This window comes from Trachemys scripta, chromosome 8 (assembly GCF_013100865.1).
Source record: "Trachemys scripta elegans isolate TJP31775 chromosome 8, CAS_Tse_1.0, whole genome shotgun sequence".
Classification (NCBI taxonomy): Eukaryota; Metazoa; Chordata; order Testudines; family Emydidae; genus Trachemys; species Trachemys scripta.
Genome location: NC_048305.1, coordinates 76,368,780 through 76,389,462, shown reverse-complemented (window position 1 = coordinate 76,389,462; position 20,683 = coordinate 76,368,780). Strand labels below are relative to the sequence as shown.

Sequence of the window (20,683 nt, the reverse complement as noted above, 5' to 3'; positions counted from 1 at the left end):
AGAAATGGTATAACAGAATGGAGAATCAGGCCCTGTGCCTTTAAATAAAAAACTGTATATATGTTGTCGGGTCACATTGACAGTGATGTTATATCAAATTGACAAGGTCAGTGAGGTTGCATGGATGTAAATTAAGGCAGAATTTGGTCCATACTATATAATGTATTATATGTGTCCTTCTGATTATCAACATAGTTCCATGTCTCTGCTCAACTTAGATCTATTATATGCCTCCACTGTCCATAGCCTTGACTTCATCCTTGACCCTGAACTTTCCTTCTCTCCCATATTTCCTGTGACTAGAAATCTACCTATCAGTTTAAGAGATGTCTGAACTGTGATTGTATTTGAATATTTATTTATTTACCTTCCTTCAACTCCACACTTTCATATTTTAAAATGCCTAGAGATTATCTGACAATGTTCCTTGATATAAATATGCAACAGCAAACTTTAAGTTAACTAATACTTTTGTTTAATCTGCAATTTATATATATACAAAATGGCCATATCAACTTCATCTTTAAACATCCCTATTAGCTCTCTATTTATTTCGGGACCCAGTTCAAAAAGGTCTTCCTTGCTTTTAAAAACCTCCATGGATTTTCTCAATCATTCCTTATGGTCCCAGAGCCTGATTTTCCATTGCCAGTGAAGAATGGGTTTAAAATGCCACCTTATGAGAGTGCATTTCACACTCTGTACTCTGCACTGGTGTAAATGACTGCACAAGGATCAAGATAGTGGAGAATTAGGCCCCTTGGTTCCTCTGGGGCAAAGCAGCCACCAGGAAGGCATAAGCCCCACACCCTTTGAGCCTGTGAACCCAGTGAGCATTTTGAAATATCCTTGAGCCTGTGGACCCAGTGAGCATTTTGGAATGGGCCAATGGGAAGCAGGGGGCACGTCAGGGTTGACAGGGAACAGCCGAAGCATTCTTCTGTCCTGGCACTCCTACAGTAGTCCATAGAGACCCTTGCATCAGGGTCATAATTTAAAGTAGCCCAGGTGGATTCCCTGACTTGTTTCAGCAACTCCAGCATTAGGGAGGTGCAAGTTGTCTCCCTTTTGTCTTTATCCTGGTGCTGAATCTGGCCCTTTGTCTTTCTCTGCTCCCTTGTCTAGCACCAGCCCCCCTCTCTCTCTTAACACAGTTTCACCACTGCCGGCGGGGGGGGGGGGGGGGGGGGGTCAGGGCCGGCTCTAGCTTTTTTGCTGCCCCAAGCAGCAAAAAAAAGCGCCACCCCCTGCCGAGCGCCACGCTGCCCCCCCGCCGAGCGCCGCCGGAACCCCCCCCCAGCGCCGCGCCCGCGCCCCCCCCCCGCCGAGCCCCATGCAACCGGAGCCTGCCCCTCCAGCGCCGCGCTGCCGGAGCGCCCCCCCCCCCGCGGAATGCCGCGCCGCGCTCCCCCCGCCGCCCCTTACCAGGTGCCGCCCCAAGCATGTGCTTGGGTGCCTGGTGCCGGCCCTGGGGGAGGTGTCCCAGAGTACATTCAACACTAGGGTGCCTCTTTGTGACCACATATGGGGATTAGCTCCACTCTGGTCTGACATCCCTTTCCCTGCCCAGCGGACTCTCTTTCTGTGGGACTCGGGGTGTGTTAGGGGCTTTCCCTTCGCCCCTCCCACCCGGGTTCTTGTCACCAAGACAGAAAGCAGAAGACGGAAGTGCGGGCACTGCAATGTTTATTGGGTTTAGTTTCAAGCAAGCATATCCATAGCTCTGACACCACAGAGCTTGTTTCCCAGTGTTTCTGTTTCCAGCTCTGATGCCACAGAGCATTTACCTGTGTCCCCCTTCCCTATTCCCACCTCCTCCTTCTTAGCAGGCCCAAATATACTTGTAGTGCACACCCTTAGTTCCACCCCTTACAACTTATCGTCATGTTTCGTTTTGGAGAGGTTGTGAGTCTGAGGTCTTGGTACCACCTCTTTTGTATCCCGGGAGGGATAAGGAGTAAGGTTGTGTACTGATCAGGGACAGGCATTTCTTTGGCTTTTAGAGTTTCTTATGCCCCCCCTCTTACCACTCCTCCCCCTCCGGCCAGGTCACTATAGTCCTCTCCTTCCAGGGTACCAAAGTCTCACTGGACAACTGTCTATACTCTACTGCCTGCTCTGTGCCACTTCCCCAGTGGCTGATAAAGGAACCCAGGTCTGCCCACTACTCCGGGTTCCAGTCCATGGACCCTTTACCTGGCAACTGTGGTCTGCTTTCCCTGAGACCCTGTTGCTCTTTCCCTGGATTCCTTCCTACAGCTTCTGGCTCCCACTCTCTCTCAGATCAAACTCCCTCTTCCCAGGGAATAACTGCAGACAACTTCTTCCGTAGTCCCTTTTATACTGCCAACTTCCTGGCTTTATACCTGCCCCTCCTGTCCCTTCTCAGTTGGGCCCCATCATCCATCAACATTTCAATCTGCTCTACTTTGTGTGGGGTGAACACTCCATCACAGGGTGAGAACCTTCTCATCTGCTGCTCCTGCCATCTGAAATTGCCTTCCTATATCTCCTCATCCCATCTGTTCTCGATCAGCTTTCAAATCTCATGAGAAAATATTTTTTCTCCCATGCCTTATCCCTCTTACTTTCTCTTACAAAATACAGTAAACACAGAGGGAGAGGGAGGGATGTTTGTAATAGGTCACCGTGTAATAAAAGTGCCATGGACTAACACTGCCCCTATATGTGTATCAGTTTCACAGCCAAAATAATTAGTAAACATATCAGCATCTCTTTTTAAGAAAATATATCTACTTGCCACTAGATGGCATACTACCCTCATGAACTAAATACAAATAAAGCCCTAGAGCAGTGGTTCCCAAACTTTAACAACCTGTGAACCCCTTTCACTAAAATGTCTAGTCTTGCGAACTCCCTCCTAAAAATGAATATTTCCAGGGATTTTCTCCTTTACCTGAGTATAAACAGTAAAAGCAGTGATCTTGAAAATAAGAAATTTGTTTTTATGACATGCTTATTACACTATTTATTATTAATTATTATTTATCATTACAGTATTTTTATTACATATTTATTATGAAAACGGCGACACTCTTCCAAGATCTCACTTTTGTAGCTTGTATCACTTTGAATAAGCCTGTTATACAACAAGGCTCCTATGTTTCATCAAGGAGTATCAGATGTGAAACAGCATGAAGGTATTTAAGAAGCCAACTCAAAGAGTTCCTCCTACACAAGCATTCAGGTATTGAGCAGTCCAGGCAAACAATGCACGTTACAACAAAGCTTAAACTTGTTCTTCATAATAATTTTTAAAACAATACTAGCTGCCTATTTAATTTTAAAAATAGCAAAAAATATCCACCTCCCTTTCCATTGCTTATAAGGAGTCTTGAAGTTTAAATCTCCTGAGTGTGATAGATATGCTTGCTTTGATCTGCTTAGCTCTTAGAAGTCCAGGGGCTCTGGGCTGCTGGCCCAGTGCTGCCTGGGGTCCGTAGGGACAGCTCTGTCTGCCATTAGGGAATTTTTCCCCAAGAACCCCCTGTAACATTTCACGAACCCCCAGGGGTTCACGAACCCCAGTTTGGGAACCACTGCCCTAGAGCCAGATTTATTCAGCTCTCAGTTACATTGGCTTAATCCATTTCCAGTCAGGCAGAACAATAAGAGTACCTTCCCCAAATAATTTATGAAATATATTAATTTTCTTTATAATTGTCTTTTTAAAATGAGATGTCTTGGAAATATATTGGACAGAAACATTTAAATTTTCACAGATAATTGCCTGACATTTGTTGCTTTCTTGAACCCCTACAGTATTCCTGACCCCAGCCTCTATCATCTCAGTTTGCTTACCATGTTTATATTTTATCTGTATAATGAGAAACAGTTGCAGAATAGTTCACACATTTATATAGTTTGGGCCATATGTTCCTGTGTTTTGCATACCACGAAGTGAAGAAAGCATCGGAACTTATACAAATCCTGCCTGAAAAACCCTGTGCAAGCCAAAACTTTCTACCTGGAATGCTGCCATACCAAATCAGAGCACTAAAATTGTTTCCCACAGAGAATATGAAAGAGATTCACAAACTCCCAAAATGGGGTTGTGGTCTGAGTAAAGGTGGGAGGAATCAGGCAAAAGCCAATGTACTACATGCTATGCTGAAAAAAACCACAATATAAATTACTACAGAAAATAGATAGCAAGTTCCTGTGGCTCAGAGCAGAAATTGGCATCTCAGTGTGGCATATATAATCTGAGTAGATTTCTACTCATAGAGGGACATTAACAAATGATGGGGATTGAGGGCTCAACATTGACTTCACATTTATAAATGCCCCTGCTCTCTACTCTAGATGCTCCTCATGCTCCTGATTAAGTAGGCAGATGTTCCTGTTTGCCAGTGCAGGTAGCAAAGAGCTAAAGCTAGCAGAATTGGGAAGGGCAGCATGGAACCAAGAGGTGTCTCTACTCATGCTCTCCCCTCCTTGCAAAATCATGGCAGCCCCTTTGCAGGCATACTTTGTGGCTGACCTCTGTGGGTTGGCGAGGCAGGTAATGAAAGAAAAAGGATGGTCTGGGGAGGAGCTAACTATCCACACTAGATACTTTGGGTCAATGTGTTTGCAGCCTGATTTCTGGTCTCTCTGCAACAGACTGAGGTTGGAAATCTTACCCCCTTCAGGGGAGATTGGGAAGGAACAAAACTATGCCAGGCAAACATGGAGTTTCTTGCAGGCTTTCTCCCATCCTATGGGTTTCCTATGGGAGCAGTGATTGAGCTCAGGGAATCTGAAGTTTGGGGCTCTTTTAATGTTTGTTTTCAAGCCATAGACACTGCCTATTACTGTAGTTTTTTACTTCTGACTGGGTGGTATGCCATGTATAATTAATAATTTATATAGTGCCTTAAATATAACTTGTGCATCCAATTTTTGTAGTAAATTTCTGCAGATTGTGGCCCTTACTCACATTTTGACTATAAAGAGAAGCATAGCCCTAATTTTATTTATGAAGTCACAGAGGTCTAAAGACAGAACGTGCCTTATCACAGAAGGAAAGAAGTTACAAAGAAATGCCTTTTGCCTAGCACTGCATTCCTTGTGAACAGTCCACCACAACCTCAAAACACAGAGACTGCTTCTCCTACTGCCACTATGGGCAGAGCATAACAGGAAAGAGCCAGGAGCATGCTCCTGCATTAGGATTGCCAGCTTTCTAATCACATAAAATTGAACACCCTTGCCCCGCCCCCTGCCTCACCCTTCACTGAGCCCATGCCCCTGCTCACTCCACCCCCCTCCCTCCGTATCTCCCCCACCCTCACTCACTTTCACGGTCTGGGGCAGGGGATTGGGGTGCGGGAGGGGGTGAGGGCTCCAGCTGGGGGTGTGGGCTCTGGGGTGGGGCTGGGGATGAGGGGTTTGGGGTGCAGGAGTGGGCTTCAGGCTATGGCAGGGGGTTGAGGTGTGAGAGGGGGTGGGGGATGCAGGCTCCAGGAGGGTGTTTGGGTGCAGGAGGGGGTTCCAACCTGGGTTGGGGTGCGAGAGGGGTTTGGAGTGCAGGCTTTGGTTGGGCAGCGCTTACCTCAGGCTGCTCCTGGTCAGCAGTGCAGCGGGGCTAAGGCAGGCTCCTTGCCTGCCCTGGTTCTGCGCGGCTCCCGGACGTGACTGACATGTCCAACTCCTAGCCGCAGGGGCCAGGGGACTCTGTGTGCAGCCCGCACCCGCAGGCTCTGCCCTCACAGCTCCCACTGGCCACGGTTCTCAGCGAATGGGAGCTGTGGGGCCGGTGCTTGGGGTGGGGCCAGCATGCGGAGCCTCCCTGGCCCCTGCACCTAGGATTTGGACATGCCGGCCACTTCTGGGAGCCGTGCAGAGCAAGAGCAGGGCAAGGAGCCAACCCTGTTGGACCGTCGACCGAACTTATAACGGCCTGGTCAGGGGTGCTGACCGGAGTTGCCAGGGTCCCTTTTCAACCGGGCATTCCAGTCGAAAACCGGACGTCTGGCAATCCTACCCTGCATCCCTCTGCACCAGCACAAGCCCTGCAGAGCTCCAAGAAGTGTGTCCTGAGATACAATCCTTCCCAGAACTCCCTCAAAGGTGATATGGTTCTGCACAGGCATAACTTTAGGACAATCTGATATGATCTGGCACATAAAAGCTTACAGTATTGTCCTATACCAATTCAAAATGAGATGCTATCTTTTCTAACATTAGGTAATTAGGAAATTCCTTTCACTATCATTTCATATTATCACCAACATAGCACAGCAGTGAATCCATTTTTCATTTTAATACCTGCAAAAAAGATGAGGGTAGAGAAATAGAATCAAACAATTTCCCTCCTCCCATCCCTCCCCCCCCCCCCCCCCCCCCCCCCCCGAACCTCCCCAAACCACCTCCTAAATGAAAATGCACCACAACTACTAACCGGAGAAAGTTGTTCTCTGAATGTAATATCAAATTAGGGTGACCAGATAGCAAGGGTGAAAAATCAGGATGGGGGGTAATTGGCACCTATATAAGACAAAGCCCCAAATATCGGGACTGTCCCTATAAAATTGGGACATCTGGTCACCCTATATCAAATGTTCACTCCACTTCATTAATAAACAATTTAGATAGTGCTTTTCCAGTGTACATTATCCACTGCTTTTCATAAATGCAAACATGTAAACAAACATTTTAAGTCCAAGTTTAAGAATTATTTCTACAACATCACAATCAAGCCAAACTATTGGCTTAATTGAGATACCATAAAAGAGACCTGATTTCAAAAGTGCCTTTATAATTCCTACTCTCTGGAAGAGAAGACAAAGTGCTTCAGCACATATCTCAATTTTTTTATGGCCAATGGATAGCTAGTGCTTCCGTGAGAAAAAGCCCTACTGATGATAGAAGAGTGAACAACATTTTCAACTTTGGCTGCCTAATTAGGCATGAAAACGTATGCTTAGGTAACCAAATTAGCAGCCTGATTTTCTGTTGTGCTCAGCACCTCTGAATATGAAGCTATTTATTTAGGTACTACATTTTTATATAGGTTCCTAATTTAGACATCAGAGTTTGCAAATTTTGGCCAGTGTTTTGGAGAATGAGCAGGGGTACCCATGAGATTAAATATGAAGAAAATTTGCTCACTCATGATTCTGAGGAACAGAAGTACTTCTTTACCTATAAACCATATCACCAGTGTCTCTTTTACCCAAACAAAGCATCATAGTTGTCCTAAGAGTTAAAATTTGAATCCATTTGCAAATAGAAATGTCATACCATAATAAATATTCTGTAGAATTTAAAAGATGGCCAATCTGTAGTATGATGCTGTCAAAAGGCATCCTAAATAAGTGTTATGGTTGCTCCATTTTGTGTTTTGATCACAGTTTACAAATAGGCCATATAATAGTTACTTAGTCTCAGAGTAATGGTAGTAGCATTCTACTTTTGTCAAAGGATTTCAGCTAATAGCCTCAGACATAAGTTTTGAGAGTCTTTCCAGAAACAAGTTCGCATCACCAAACTTTATTTTTTTTAAAGTTTATTTAATTAAATTTTAGAAGTGAAAGTTAGACCAGCAAAATAAGGCTGGTTCTCCAAAAAAGAGTGTAGTGAGTAGACCTACTTTAAAATTAAATTCGCATTTAAATTAAAAACAAGTAGCTATACAAGAAGACACAAGAGTCACTGTTTTTGAAGGACTTCATAATTCTAAACATCTGATAATGAACTCTGCATTACCCTACACATATTCAGGACTAAATTCTACTCTGTCCAGCATTACGGGTTTGTGTTATTTGTAGCACATTTGTGTAGCTAACACTTCCCAGAACATGCTCTGCAACAGTAATTCTACCAGCCAGTATAGTATTCCTCAAAATGGGTTCAGGGAATATCACTATAGATTGCCTTTGCTGCTCCTCTAAGCAGATCTAGCATGTTTCCCAGCTAGGAGTTGCTGCTAACACCAGCACACAATATCTTTAGTAAGGCTACTCACTTATTTAAAGTTAAGCACATGCTTCCGTGCTTTGCTGGGCTAGGGCCAGAGTGCTGAGCACCTTGTAGGATCAAGCCTGTATTCATTTTAAAAATCAGAATTTGGTATAAAAACAATCATTTATACAAATCATAATATTTATATCCCAGAACTGCATTTCTTATTCTAGACAGACTGTGAAGTGGGGAGAGGTTAAATACAATTATTTCATCACATACTGTTGGAAATGACATTTAAATGGTATCTTATTTTTCACGAGCAGTTTGTATAACTTTGTTAATTTTTATAGTCCATTTTCCAAAAATTCCTCTACCAATGAGAAAGGCATAAAGAAAAGAGTATTTCATCTAGATGATTCACTATTTCCCTTACAATCACAGGACATCTAATTATGTACTCCATAAATCTTCATATTTGTTATGAAGCTCATAACAGCAAAAGTCTGATTTACAGATTCTCTCCATGGCTACTACCAATTGAGTGGAAAAAATACGTATTTATGAAGCTTTATTAATAAACTGTGAATAATTCAAACCGTTTCTGCAATGGAGAAACAGCAGTAGAATATATTCTTATTTGCATATAAATGAAATGATACGTTAGTGTCAGAGTGGAGAATTAAATAATATGAATTTTTACAGTGCAATCTTGACAGTGTCATAAATATTAAGGTAATAAGTTGCAGTTTCCTAAAATCTCATTTTAGCTTTTATTACAAAAGTACGACTGAGGAGCCAAATCTTGCTCCCTGTACATGTGCGAGTATTCCCATTGACAATGAAATTACTCAAGTGAATAAGGTTACCAGATTCAGCCCTATGTCAGATATTGAAGCAAGAGCTAGGTGGTATCCACAAATCTATTAGGGGAACAGAAACAGAAAGTTTGGCAATGAGAAAAGTGATAGATGTATTGGGAAAATCTGGAGAACAAATAACAAAGGAAATTGCAACTCTGTGGGTTCAAACAGATATCTCAAGAAGAGATAAAATACAGTTAGGGAAAAAAGGAGAAACACTTAGAAAATGTGCACAAGTGGCCAATTTTTGCCTTTAATTACATGAATGCAACCCTATTTGGCTCAAGCACAGTATACTCAGTAAACTTTCCAAGGGTATTAGAAAACGTTGCAGCAATATTTAAAAGAAGTGTTCAAATTACTGAAGATAGATTGGTGCCTGCTGGCAAGGCTTTAATTGTGCTTCCTCCAGAGTCTCTCAAAAGTCTTCCTCCCAAACAATTTCCTCCCTCCCCCGCACCATCTGCATGACTTCAGGTCAAGTCTTGTCACAGATTTAGGGCACGTCTTCACTACCCGCCGGATTGGCGGGTAGCGATCGATCTATCGGGGATCAATTTATCACGTCTAGTGTAGACGCGATAAAATTGATCTTCGATCGCTCTGCCATCGACTCCAGAACTCCACCGCAGTGAGAGGCGGAAGCAGAGTCGACGGGGGGAGCGGCAGCGGTCGACTCACCGCCGTCCTCGCAGCCAGGTAAGTCGACCTAAAATACGCAACTTCAGCTACACTATTCACGTAGCTGAAGTTGCGTATCTTAGGTTGACCCCTCCCCTCCCCCATAGTGTAGACCTAGCCTGAGTCTCACAGTCATTTGCATTGACATCCATAATCATGTGTAATCACAAAAGATTGCAAGAGTGGAGTCAGAAATAAACCCTGGTTGGTTTTAGCTGGGGGGAGGAGGGAGTTCTGGTGGGTGGCAGCTGACGGGGGAATGGTTGATACTGGGTGGGGCATGGGGTGCTGGCTATAGCCTGGGTGATGGCTGGAAAGGTTGTTGCAGTACTGTCTAGGGATGGTGCGGTGGTGGTAGATGCTAGTTCCGTTACATCTCTCCCCTCACCATTTTGCACTAGTCTCTCTTCCAGGGAAGCTCTATTAGGTGTTGAACAGTTGGCTGAGCAATGTGAGCAGTTCAGCTATGGAGTCAGGACAGCTGGTTTCTCACCATCTTCAAGTGGCACTTCTCTGTAACAGAGTGCAGTGCAAGCAAGGTGGAGGGGTGAGAAATGGAAAGTACAGGCAAGGTATGAGAAACTGAAGCTGGGTTGGCTGCAAGAGAATTAATAGAATTTAAGGCCGGAATGGACCATCAGATCATCTAGTCTGTCCTCCTGTATATCACAGGCCATTAAATTTCACCCAGTTACCCCTATATTAAGCCCAATAACTTGTGTGAGACTAAAGTTGTACTTATGTCTGGTTAAAGCATATCTTCCAGAAAGGCATTCACTCTTGATTTGAAGACATCAAGAAAGGGAAACTCCACCAGTTCCTTTGGTAGTTTTGTCCAATGATTAATTGTTCTCACTTTTAAAAATTTGTAATTAATTTATCATTTGAATTTGTCTAGTTTCAGCTTTCAGCCATTGTTATCCCTTTCTCTCCTAGATTAAAGAGCTCCTTAGTACCCAGTATCTTCTTCTCATGAAGGTACTTATACACTGTAACCCAGTTATCTCTCAATCTTCTTTTTGATAAACTGAACAGATTGAGTGCTGTAAGTCTCTCACTGAAGGGCATTTTCTCCAGCCCTTTTGCTGCTCCCTCTCCAATTTTTCAACATCTTTTTTTAAAATGTGGACACCAGAACTGTAAGCCGTATTCCAATATTGGCCTGACCATTGCTGTATACAGAGGCAAAATCACTTACTCTGCTGTTTATACATCCAGGGATTGTATTAGCCCTTTTTGCCACAGCATTACACTGGGAGCTCATTATGAATTATGACCCATAAATCTTTTTCCGAGTTACTGCTGTCCAGCATACAGTCCCCCATTCTGTAGGTATAGCATGCCTCCTTGTTCCTAGCTGTATAACTTTGCATTTGGCTATATTAAACAAACATTTTAATCAAACATTTTGTTTGAATGGGCCCAGTGTACCAAGTGATCCAAACTGTTCCACATGACTGCCTTAGAGCTTCTCCTTGTCTACCTTCAACTCACTCTGCCTGGGTGCTAGTTACTGCTAATTACTGGAAATTTTGCTGAGATAGGATGACTAACCATTCACCATCCACCTGGGTATAGCAACCCCTAGACTGGAAAATGCTGGCCTGCATAGTCATCACCACATCTGGGTATGTGTTATACGAGGTCTGATACAGTATTGCCAAATTTGGTAATTTTATCATGAGTCTTGTGACATTTGTTGTTTTTCTTAAAGCGCTCACTCTTACATTCAGGTGATTACTTAAAATCTCAGTTTTCATTTAAATAAAAAAGAAATTTTCTAGCCCTCATGGTTATAGGGAAAAACATGAAAATGTAATCTAAATGTAACTTAATGGTGCAAGATCCGAATGCAAATAAAAATCTCAAAACTTTTATTGTTTTGTAAAAGTCTCATGCTTTTTAAGAAAAAAAAGTGATGAGTTGAGTTGATGACTGTTGATGAGTGAGGAACTTGAAGTGATTTGTCTCATCATAATGTTAAAGAGAGGCAACACTTACCACAGAACAATATTTCAAAACCAAAAAGGGGAACTAAGACCAAGTGATATGTTGCTTGTTACATTTGAGTTTCAGGGTGATAAAGACTGAACAATGTTTCTTACTGGACAATGAAGTGCTGTGCTATAAAACTGTAATTTTGCAAAGACTGCTAGGACAAGGACAACCTACACAAAGACAATTCTGACTTATGGGCAGGAGCTCTTGGCAATACAGGGGGATGACAGACTCTTGTACCTGTAAGTGTCAGATAAATTTGTCAATTATCTTTCAAGGAAAATCTATTCAGAAGATTTTAGGCCTGAGTAGAGTAAGGAGGCTTCACCAGTTAAACTAGCAGATTATCAGTCCCCAGGCATGGTCCATTGTCAGTGCTGATTCTTTTAGACCTGTCAGCAGCCCCAAGACATTGTTAACCCACCTGCAGACTCTGCAGTGGTGGACACAATTACTTTTCAGTAGCTTCATTCTTTCCTCTTGGAGAGATCCCAGAGGTTGTTTTCGGCAATTGCTCACCTGTCTCAAGGGTTCTTTTAAGCAAGGTTCCATATGGTTCTGGCTTGTCACCTTTCATGTTCATCATGTACATGAGGCCACTGGAGCAGACAGTGGAGCAGTTTGGACTGCAGAGCATTCAACATGCTGCCTTCTTCATCAGATCTGAATGGTTGCAATTTCTTTTTTTCCTAGTTCCCAGCTAAGGTAGACAGATAGAGTTGAGGAAACTGGCTGAAGCTCAGAGGTTAAAGTAGATTGAAACAGAAGACAGCGCTCTTACTGCACCAGCTAAGGAGAAGGGGAGCTCTGGGGGCTTGTTAGGCTATTTCTACACAGCAACTAGACACCCGTGGCTGACCCATGCCAGCTGACTTGGACTCACGGGTCTTGGATTTACAGGGCTGTTTCATTGCTGTATGTAGATGTCTGGGCTCGGGCCGGAGCCCAGGCTCTAGGACCCTACGAGGTGTGAGGGTCCCAGAGCTCAGGCTCCAGCCTGACCCCAGAAGTCTACACAGCAATGAAATAGCCCTGCAGCTGAGCCCCGTGAGCCTTAGACAGCTGGCACAGGCCAGCCACGAGTTTTTCTTTGCTGTGTGGACATACCCTTACCTATCACACCCTGAGTGGGGAGGGAGCTTCCCTCTAGTTTTAGCACAAGAGAGAGAGAGCTGCGCTTTTCTCTGTTTCCCCTCGCTAACTCCTGGGTTCCATCCAGATAAGAGGTAAAGCTGGAGGTTGGGCAGGCATTGAGAAGATCTGGTGGGAGTGGTCTATACTATATGTATCTAACTATATGGAAGATAAATAAATATAATTGACTCACTTATTATAAATATCGCAAAAGAAGGAAATTTTCAGGAAGTATTCAAAATGACTAGAGGTGTTGGTTAAGTAGAGGGAGTCCATACATAAAAGAGAGCAAGCAAAAAGTTACCAAAATATTTGCTAGAGAAAGAGATGAGGGACATCAAGTCTTGCAGCCTTAGCAGAGCAAAAGAAGGTGGTGGTAACATAAGAGACAATGTCAGATACATAGAGAGATGGGTCTTCGAGGTGGGTACAAGAAGTTTAAATTTGATGTAATGGAGAGATTTTAAGAGAGAGAGTGACAAGGGTGAGGTCAATGAATAAGGGAGATAGTTTCAGCTGCTGAATTCAGGAGGCACTCAGAGGAGATGATGTGAGTGTCAGGGATGATGGAGAGGAACATTTACAGTAATCAAGATGGAAGATGATCAGGGCATGAAGGAGAGGTTTAGGTGTTGGGACAGAGTGGAATGGTCAGATCTTTAAGAAAGGGTGGAAGAAGAAACAGTAACATTTGGATGCAGCCTTAGAGGGGAAGGTAGAGTGAGAGGGAGGAATTCAAGATGACTCCCAGGTTATGAGACTGAGTGGCAAGGAAAAAGGTATCCTTAATGTCAATGACAGAGAAAAATGGAGAGTAGAGAGGATTTATGAGAGAAAATAAGGAGCTTAATTTTGGCCATGGTAATTTAACCATTTTGTTTGTTGGCAAGTCATCCAGGAAGGGATATCAGAGATAAAGGCTGAGAATTTGGATTGGACAGAAGGAGACAGGTCTGGAGTACAGAGGTAGATTTGCAAATGATCAGATAGTGATGATAAGGAAGTATTTTTTGACAAATATTACTTTTTAAAAATAAACTGTGGTGTGATATTACACCCCTCAGAAACAAATATAGGTGGATTCTTTTAATAAGCAACATGATTCTAAATTAATGTCATATTTAATCTATTAAAATTAAAGCACTTAAACATTGGGACAAAACCTAGTTTCACTCACACCTGTTCAACACCACTAACTTCTATGGATTACAGGGGTTAACAAGAACAGAATTTGGCCTGTGAATTTTCCTCATGTCATTCCTCATTTTATTAATTTGTCCTATAATCTGCTCTTGACTACTTTCATCCTTAGTTCAGATTGTGATTTAATGCTTCTTACTCTGTACTTTTCACATTGATCTCTGGCTGCTGTAATGGCCCTTTGGGGCTGCTAGCAGCTTGTGTAGGTTAAAGCAGCTGGTCCAAAACTGGGGAGTGCAAAAGTGGTTTAAAGCCACCTTTACATCCTCTCACTCCTCAAACTGCATAGGGACTATCTATAGAGAAAAATACTACTCAACCATAATAAAGATGGTAAAATTTGGCCCTGAGTTAGCATCTTCCTTCTTAATTTCAGTGTAAGCTTAATATAATATAATAGCCATGCTACAGGGTTCCCTTTAGAACATTGAAAGCTTTAATCTTTGCATAAGTTTAACAATGGATAAAGTTAACATTCTCAATATGGAATGCTTAATAAACAGAATCTTATATTTCACTTTCTGGGGAATAGGAGATTTATGTACACAACTGCTGGAGAGCTAATTCTCAGCAAGACCAATGTTTCTGATTCATAGGGAAGTTACTTTGAAATAGCTAGGATGTGAATTTAAAGCACAATAGCTATTCTGTACTAATGCCCTATGTGGACACTCTTATTCTATCGGAGTGGTAGCTGTGTTAGTCTGTATCCACAAAAACAACGCGGCGTCCGGTGGCACCTTAAAGACTAACAGATTTATTTGGGCATAAGCTTTCATGGGTAAAACACCCACTTCTTAAGATGTCCGCAGTGAAAATTATAGATACAGGCATAAATATATATTGGCACATGAAGAGCAGAGAGTTACCTTAAAAGTGGAGAACCAATGTTGAAGGTCAGTTAGTCAGGGTGGATGTGGTCCACTCCCAATAATTGATGAGGAGGTGTCAATACCAGAGAGGGAAAATTGCTTTTGTAGTGAGCCAGATACTCCCAGTCCCTATTCAAGCCCAAACTGATGGTGTTAAGTTTGCAAATGAATTGTAGCTCTGCAGTTTCTCTTTGAAGTCTGTTTTTGAAGTTTTTTTTGTTGAAGAATAGCTACTTTTAAATCTGTTATTGAATGTCCAGGGAGATTGAAGTGTTCTCCTACTGATTTGTGTGTTAGCATTCCTGATGTCTGATTTGTGTCCATTCATCCTTTTACATGGAGATTGTCTGGTTTGGCCAATGTACATGGCAGAGGGGCATTGCTGGCACATGATGGCATATATCACAGACGTGCAGGTGAATGAGCCTGTGTGGTGTGGCTGGTGTGGTTGGGGCCTATGATGGTGTCGCTAGAGTAGATATGGGGACAGAAAAGGCAACAGGGTGTGTTACAGGGATTGGTTCCTGGGTTAGTGTTTCTGTGGTGTAGTGTGTAGTTGCTGGTGAATATTTGCTTCAGGTTGTGGGGCTGTCTGAAAGCGAGGATTGGCCTGCCTCCCAAGGCCTGTGAGAATAGGGGATGGTTTTCCAGGATAGGTTGTAGATCTTATTCTGTACCAAGAGCACTTTTATGATTTAAATTAATCTACTTCCAAAGTGTGTGGAATAAAAGTATCCACACAGGGAGTTAGTGCGGAATAGCTATTTAGTAACACTGAACAGCTATTCCGCACTGAGCTTCTGCCTTGTGTAAAAGAGCCCTTACAAGAATGCAATCCCTTGACTTCAGGGGGATTACAGAGACTGTAAATGAGTGCAGAAGTTGACCCAAAGAGAACAGTTTAAAAAGCTGAGGAACATTTTCACTTCAACATGTTTCACTTAGGTAATCAATAATGTCCAGTTTATTTAGTAACCTAATCAGTGCAGAAACAGTTTAACACCATATCGTTCGTTGTAACTCCAGAGTAAAAATTGTTCTCAGTGTTATTGTATCATGCGCTGCTATAGTAGTTTCTACCAAGAAAGCGGAGGGTACCTCATTTTCTTTCTAAGGTACAACAGCATTTCTACAGGGGCTCTGCTTCTGAAATGATAACCTAAGCCAGGACACACAGTCCCAACTGAGTCTAGTCACACACAAGCTGTACAGTGTCCGGAGCCCCTCACAACCTCTCCTTGCCCGGCGCAAAGTGGGGCGCATTTGTAACCTGGCTAATAGCCCCAGAACTCCCAGCTCCCAAAGGTCTAGCACTAAGAACTGGCCACACCCTTGTGCGGTGATACCCCCTACCCTTCCCCCGCCCGTTGGCCAATGGAAGCACTGTTTTCTTGGAAGGGTTGCTATTGGTGAATTCCCCTATCGTTTCTAACGAACGCTAGGATTGGCCGCCGTGGAGCTGTCTGCAAAAGGCGGCATCAGGCAAAAACCGCACTCTTGGAGCCCTGGAACCGGCCGCCGCCGCTGCTGCTCTGCCTGTGAGTGAGTGGGAGATTCCACCCCCCCGGGCCCCCACCTCACGTACCCCGGCCGGGTTCCCGCCACGGGCTGTCGCTGAATGGCGTTTAATGGGCCACCCCACCGCCAGGGCTGAGCGCGGTTTGGGGGCGGGGGGTGGCGCCTCCTCTCTCAGGGCAGCTTTCCCGCCGAGCGCCCGGCGCGGCCTCCCTCCACTGGCCCTGGCTGGCTCCCCGGCTCGGGGGGGGGGGGGAGGGGGCGCTTCTGTTCGGAGCTGCCTGTAAGTTTCCAGCCCCCGCCGGCCTGTGGCTCCTGGGCTTTGGCCCTAAGGGGCCCATTCGGGCGCTGGAGCCGGTCGCTCTCAGTCCGTTCTTGGCCCGCTGGCCCGGCCCTGAGCTCGGTTTCAAAGTACTGACCTGTCGGCTCCCGCCTCCCCGTGCCTAGGGCCCGACAGTGCTCGCTGAGGGGCGTGCACAGTCTGCAGCTTGCGGGTGAAACGCCGGAAGGAGCGGGGCCAACGTGCGGACTGGTCACCTGCTTCGCGCAGGGCGTCGGGGATGAAGGCTGAGTTTCGGGGGAGCCCTCGCTGCTGTAATTTGCAATCCGCGCCTCCTACATACACACAGCCAGACGCTCTCCCCTCCCTTGTTCTCTCGAGAGTCTCGTCACTCTTTCTTGGTCCCAACCTCACTAATGTGTAACTTGTACACTTCTTCCACATAACCCTGCACTTGGGTTCTCCTCTGCACAGTGATAAGCATTTTGATGGTCATTTCTTTTGGGCAATATCTGTTGAGGAGCAGAAGCCTTTTGAATACCAGTTTTGGCAAACTAGCCTCACTTTTTGTTCTAAACATAATCAATATCAATATTAAGAAGTCTTAGCCTAAAGAGCCACTTCCCCTTTTATTTATTCAATAAATCTTAGAAAACATGACAATATGTTTTATTTCTTCAGAAAAAAGTAGAATACTAAATTTTCTGTATAGCTATTGGACAGCTTTTCTGCTCACTCGTTTGAGAAATAGTTTGCACATCATGTACAAACTAAATGACAAAGTTTAAGGTAGCTTATGCTCAGTTTTTAATATTTATGCATTCAGGCTGCAGTTTAAATGCAGTGGAAAGCATGTATTTGACCAGGAGTCTTGCTACAAGGGAGCTACCTTGTAAAGTTAACCTGCTTTGACAACTCTCAGATGTTTTTCTTTTATCTAGAAGTACTGACATATTGTTGCTCAAACACTGATTATGGAGATAAGATTTATACACTTTGTACTGTAAGAGAAGGCTTATTTGCTTAGTAGGGGAAAATGTGAAATAATATCAACTTAAAGCATTTGCAGAATTGTGCAAAAATTATCAGAATTTTGCCTGCATATCTTGTTTGAGATATGCCAAGCACTAAAAAGATGATATCCTGTTTATTGTAGTTTGGTGTAGGGCAAAGCAGTATCAAGGGAATTTTGTGGCATTTCAGTGTTTTTTGCAGTGCTTATTCCTCAGTTTTGAGCCAGAGATGAGTTGACCCTTCTAAAGGGGTTACTGATTCTCTAAGGATTCTCTCTGTTCCCACATATTTTATTTCTTAGAAAGTGATCATGTAATTAAAGCACTATATCATAATGCATATGCACAACCGTGCCCAATTAAAGTAGCACCCGCAATCTTAATTTAGGTATTTCCTAACTTTTGAGTGCTTGATCTTGCAACCACAGTAATGTTCTTTAAATGTAAATATGTGTAATTTCCCAGGGTGCTAAATAAGGAAATTACCTCTTGAGCTAATGGAGTAACTGGTAGGAGTGGTAGTAGGTTGTCCTCTGTATGGAGCAGTGCTAGATGAGGATGGAAAACTTTGCCATTTTGTTTCACAGATGTTTGTTGACAGCAAAGGAGTGATGGCACTCAGGAATCCTGTGTTCCATTCCAGGCTCAAGAGGGCAGTGTACTCTAGTGAGCACTGGCCCAGACTCTTCTTTCCTCCAAACATGATCCCTTCTGCCCCATCTCTTTCAGCCTCTGCCTGTCCCAGCCCTGTCTGTGCCCCACCCATAAATCCTCATCTCAGTCCCATTCTCCTTACGATAGTCTCCAATCCTCAGACTTCTCATCCCAGTCTCTTTACCCAGAAAAGTTGCAGTCTCAACCCCCCGCCCTGCCAACTCTGTCTCCTTGGGTGTCTGTTTCCAGTCTCTTCTCCCCTTTCCCCCAACAACAGCTCCTTGTCCCCAGTTTTCTTGCCCCACCAGTTTCAGTTCCCCCTACTTACTCCTGGCACCTCATCTGATCTGCCCGCTCCCCTCCCCTCCAATGTTCCCTATCCCTACTGGCTCCCAGTCCCCAGACTCATCCAATCTCAGCTTCCCCACCCACTTTGTTGCATCCCCCCCATACTTTGTCCCAGTTCTTCTCTGGCTCCTCATCATATCTGTCACCCCTCTTCCTGTCCCACATGTCCCCAATCTCCTTCAACTCCCCCTCCTCCCGCCTTGTCCCAATCTACTCCCCAAACCCCGGTCCAGCTGTTTAATTTGCATTCAAATCATGCATCTTCCTCATCCAGTGGGGAGGGATGTTCCCTCAGTGCAGAGGGATGGGATCCTTGTCCTGCTCTCAGTTCATGTGCTCCAACCTGGCATGACCTGCAGCAGCCAAGAGCTGCAATTGCAGGGAAAGTCCTGCTCAGCGCTGGGCTGGAGCATGTCTGGTGCAGATGAAAGCTTCAGGGAATTTAGGTGCTAAAATCTAAGATGTCTTTACTGACCATGTGCAAACTCCTACCATGGCCAAATTTGGGCAGACTTTCACTGAAACAGCAAAAGGCACATCCCTGATGCAAAGACCCTGCCAGATTTCAAGTCCGGCTCCAAAGCATGGGGACACTAGAAATTTTTAAAGAAAAAGTCACCAACATTTAACATTGAGAAAATAATGTATTTTATCCACAGCCTTGCTCTTAGAAATGGCTGAACTGCATTGGCTGGCATTTTCCAGAAAACATCAGCCTGAGGCAAACACCTGGCATAGAAAATTTCAGCCCAAACAGCTAAAATTTGGCAAAGATATAAACTGAAAACAGGGTCTTATTATGGGAAGCATCTGGCAACCTTAATAATAGGTGGGCCTGGTAGCACTCTTTGGAATATTAGTAACAATGTTTGTTTTCCCATATCCAAGAGTCTGTGTTTGTCTTGTTTTACTTCACCAAGTAGGCCTACCAGTTTCTCAGAGTATGTTTACGCTGCCCACCTTGCAGCGCTGTGACGTGGGCAGTGTAGTCACTTTTTATCGCTGGGCGAGAGCTCTTCCAAGATAAAAAAATATATATATATATAACCATCCCGAATAAGGGGTGATAGCTTCTTCGCCAGAAGACGCGGCACTGTCTATACTGGCACTTTTCAGTGCTAAAACTTTTGTTGCATAGGGGTGTGTTTTTTCACACCCCTGAATGACTAAAGTTTTAGTGCTGAAAGTGGCAGTGTAGACACAACCTCAGTTGTGTATCCTAATATGCCACAGAGTTTCAGTCTCCCCAAAATCTAGAAGGAGATAGATTAAAACAGTTTATTTCATTTTGGGGGATGGAGAATTTTGATTTGTCACTCATTTCCTTCTGTATTTTTGCTGTTACATTCTGTAACAGGATTTTTGTTGATTAATGTGTTACTTGCTCCCCCTCTGTTTGCCACAAGCTGGGAACCAGCAACAGGGAATGGATCACTTGATGATTACCTGTTCTGTTCATTCCCTCTGGCGCACCTGGCATTGGCCACGGTCAGAAGACAGAATACTGGGCTAGATGGACCTTTGGTCTGACCCAGTATGGCTGTTCTTATGTTCTTTCTGTAGATCCTGGCGTACATATGGATTTTTGTGCGTTAGTGTTTCTCTTCCTTCTAAAGAAGGATTTGGGAGAAGGGTAATGCTATGTGTTAGTGAAGAAACACTCTGGGGATGGAAGGGAATGATTTGCATATTAATGTTCAGCTTCCTCCCTTGCTATTGATGAGGATTTGATTTGTGTTAGTCTCCCACTCTCTGAGACTGTGGGAGGGATTTCACTATCAGTGGATTGTAAGGGACTTCCCAAACTTAATGTCCTCTCCCTTAATCTTGAGGAGGGAGAATGGGAGCAAGCAGGCCTAAGGCATTCTCTCTTAGACCACATTAGTCATTGTCCTCATAGACCTTGTATTTTACTTTGTTAGTTTTGTGATGGAAGCATCCTTGAACGCTTATCGAGATGAACAACCTCCTTTGCAGGCTGAAAATTTCTGTAGGAAACATGAAAAGAACAGCAAGTTGTCAGGTATGTATTTTAGAGCAGAGGCCGTTGATTAAAATGTTGTTGTCGTGTTTCTCTTCCCCTTCACTTTAGACTCTCCACTACTGTATATATGTATTGGATAAGATCCTGTTACATGAAGAATACATGTAACAAGATTCGAGAGGAAAAGCTTTAACAAAAAGTTCAATGTTCAGGGGCTTTGAATTGATATTTCC

The 20,683-nt window shown here is 43.9% G+C and overlaps 1 protein-coding gene across 4 annotated transcripts in view; it reads left to right on the top strand.

Moving 5' to 3' along the window:
• Positions 1-20,683, top strand: part of CDC7 (cell division cycle 7) — a 47,723-nt gene that overhangs the window by 1,460 nt on the left and 25,580 nt on the right. The window contains exons 1-2 of one of the 4 annotated variants that reach the window (XM_034779861.1): positions 16,099-16,194; positions 20,389-20,489. The exons of 2 other annotated variants lie outside the window; for them this stretch is intronic. In XM_034779861.1, the coding sequence (XP_034635752.1) occupies positions 20,396-20,489 (94 nt within the window). In that variant the 5' untranslated portion in view covers positions 16,099-16,194; positions 20,389-20,395. Of the gene's footprint in view, positions 1-16,098; positions 16,195-20,388; positions 20,490-20,683 lie in introns of those variants that run through there. One more of the 4 variants, XM_034779862.1, reaches the window with a different exon arrangement.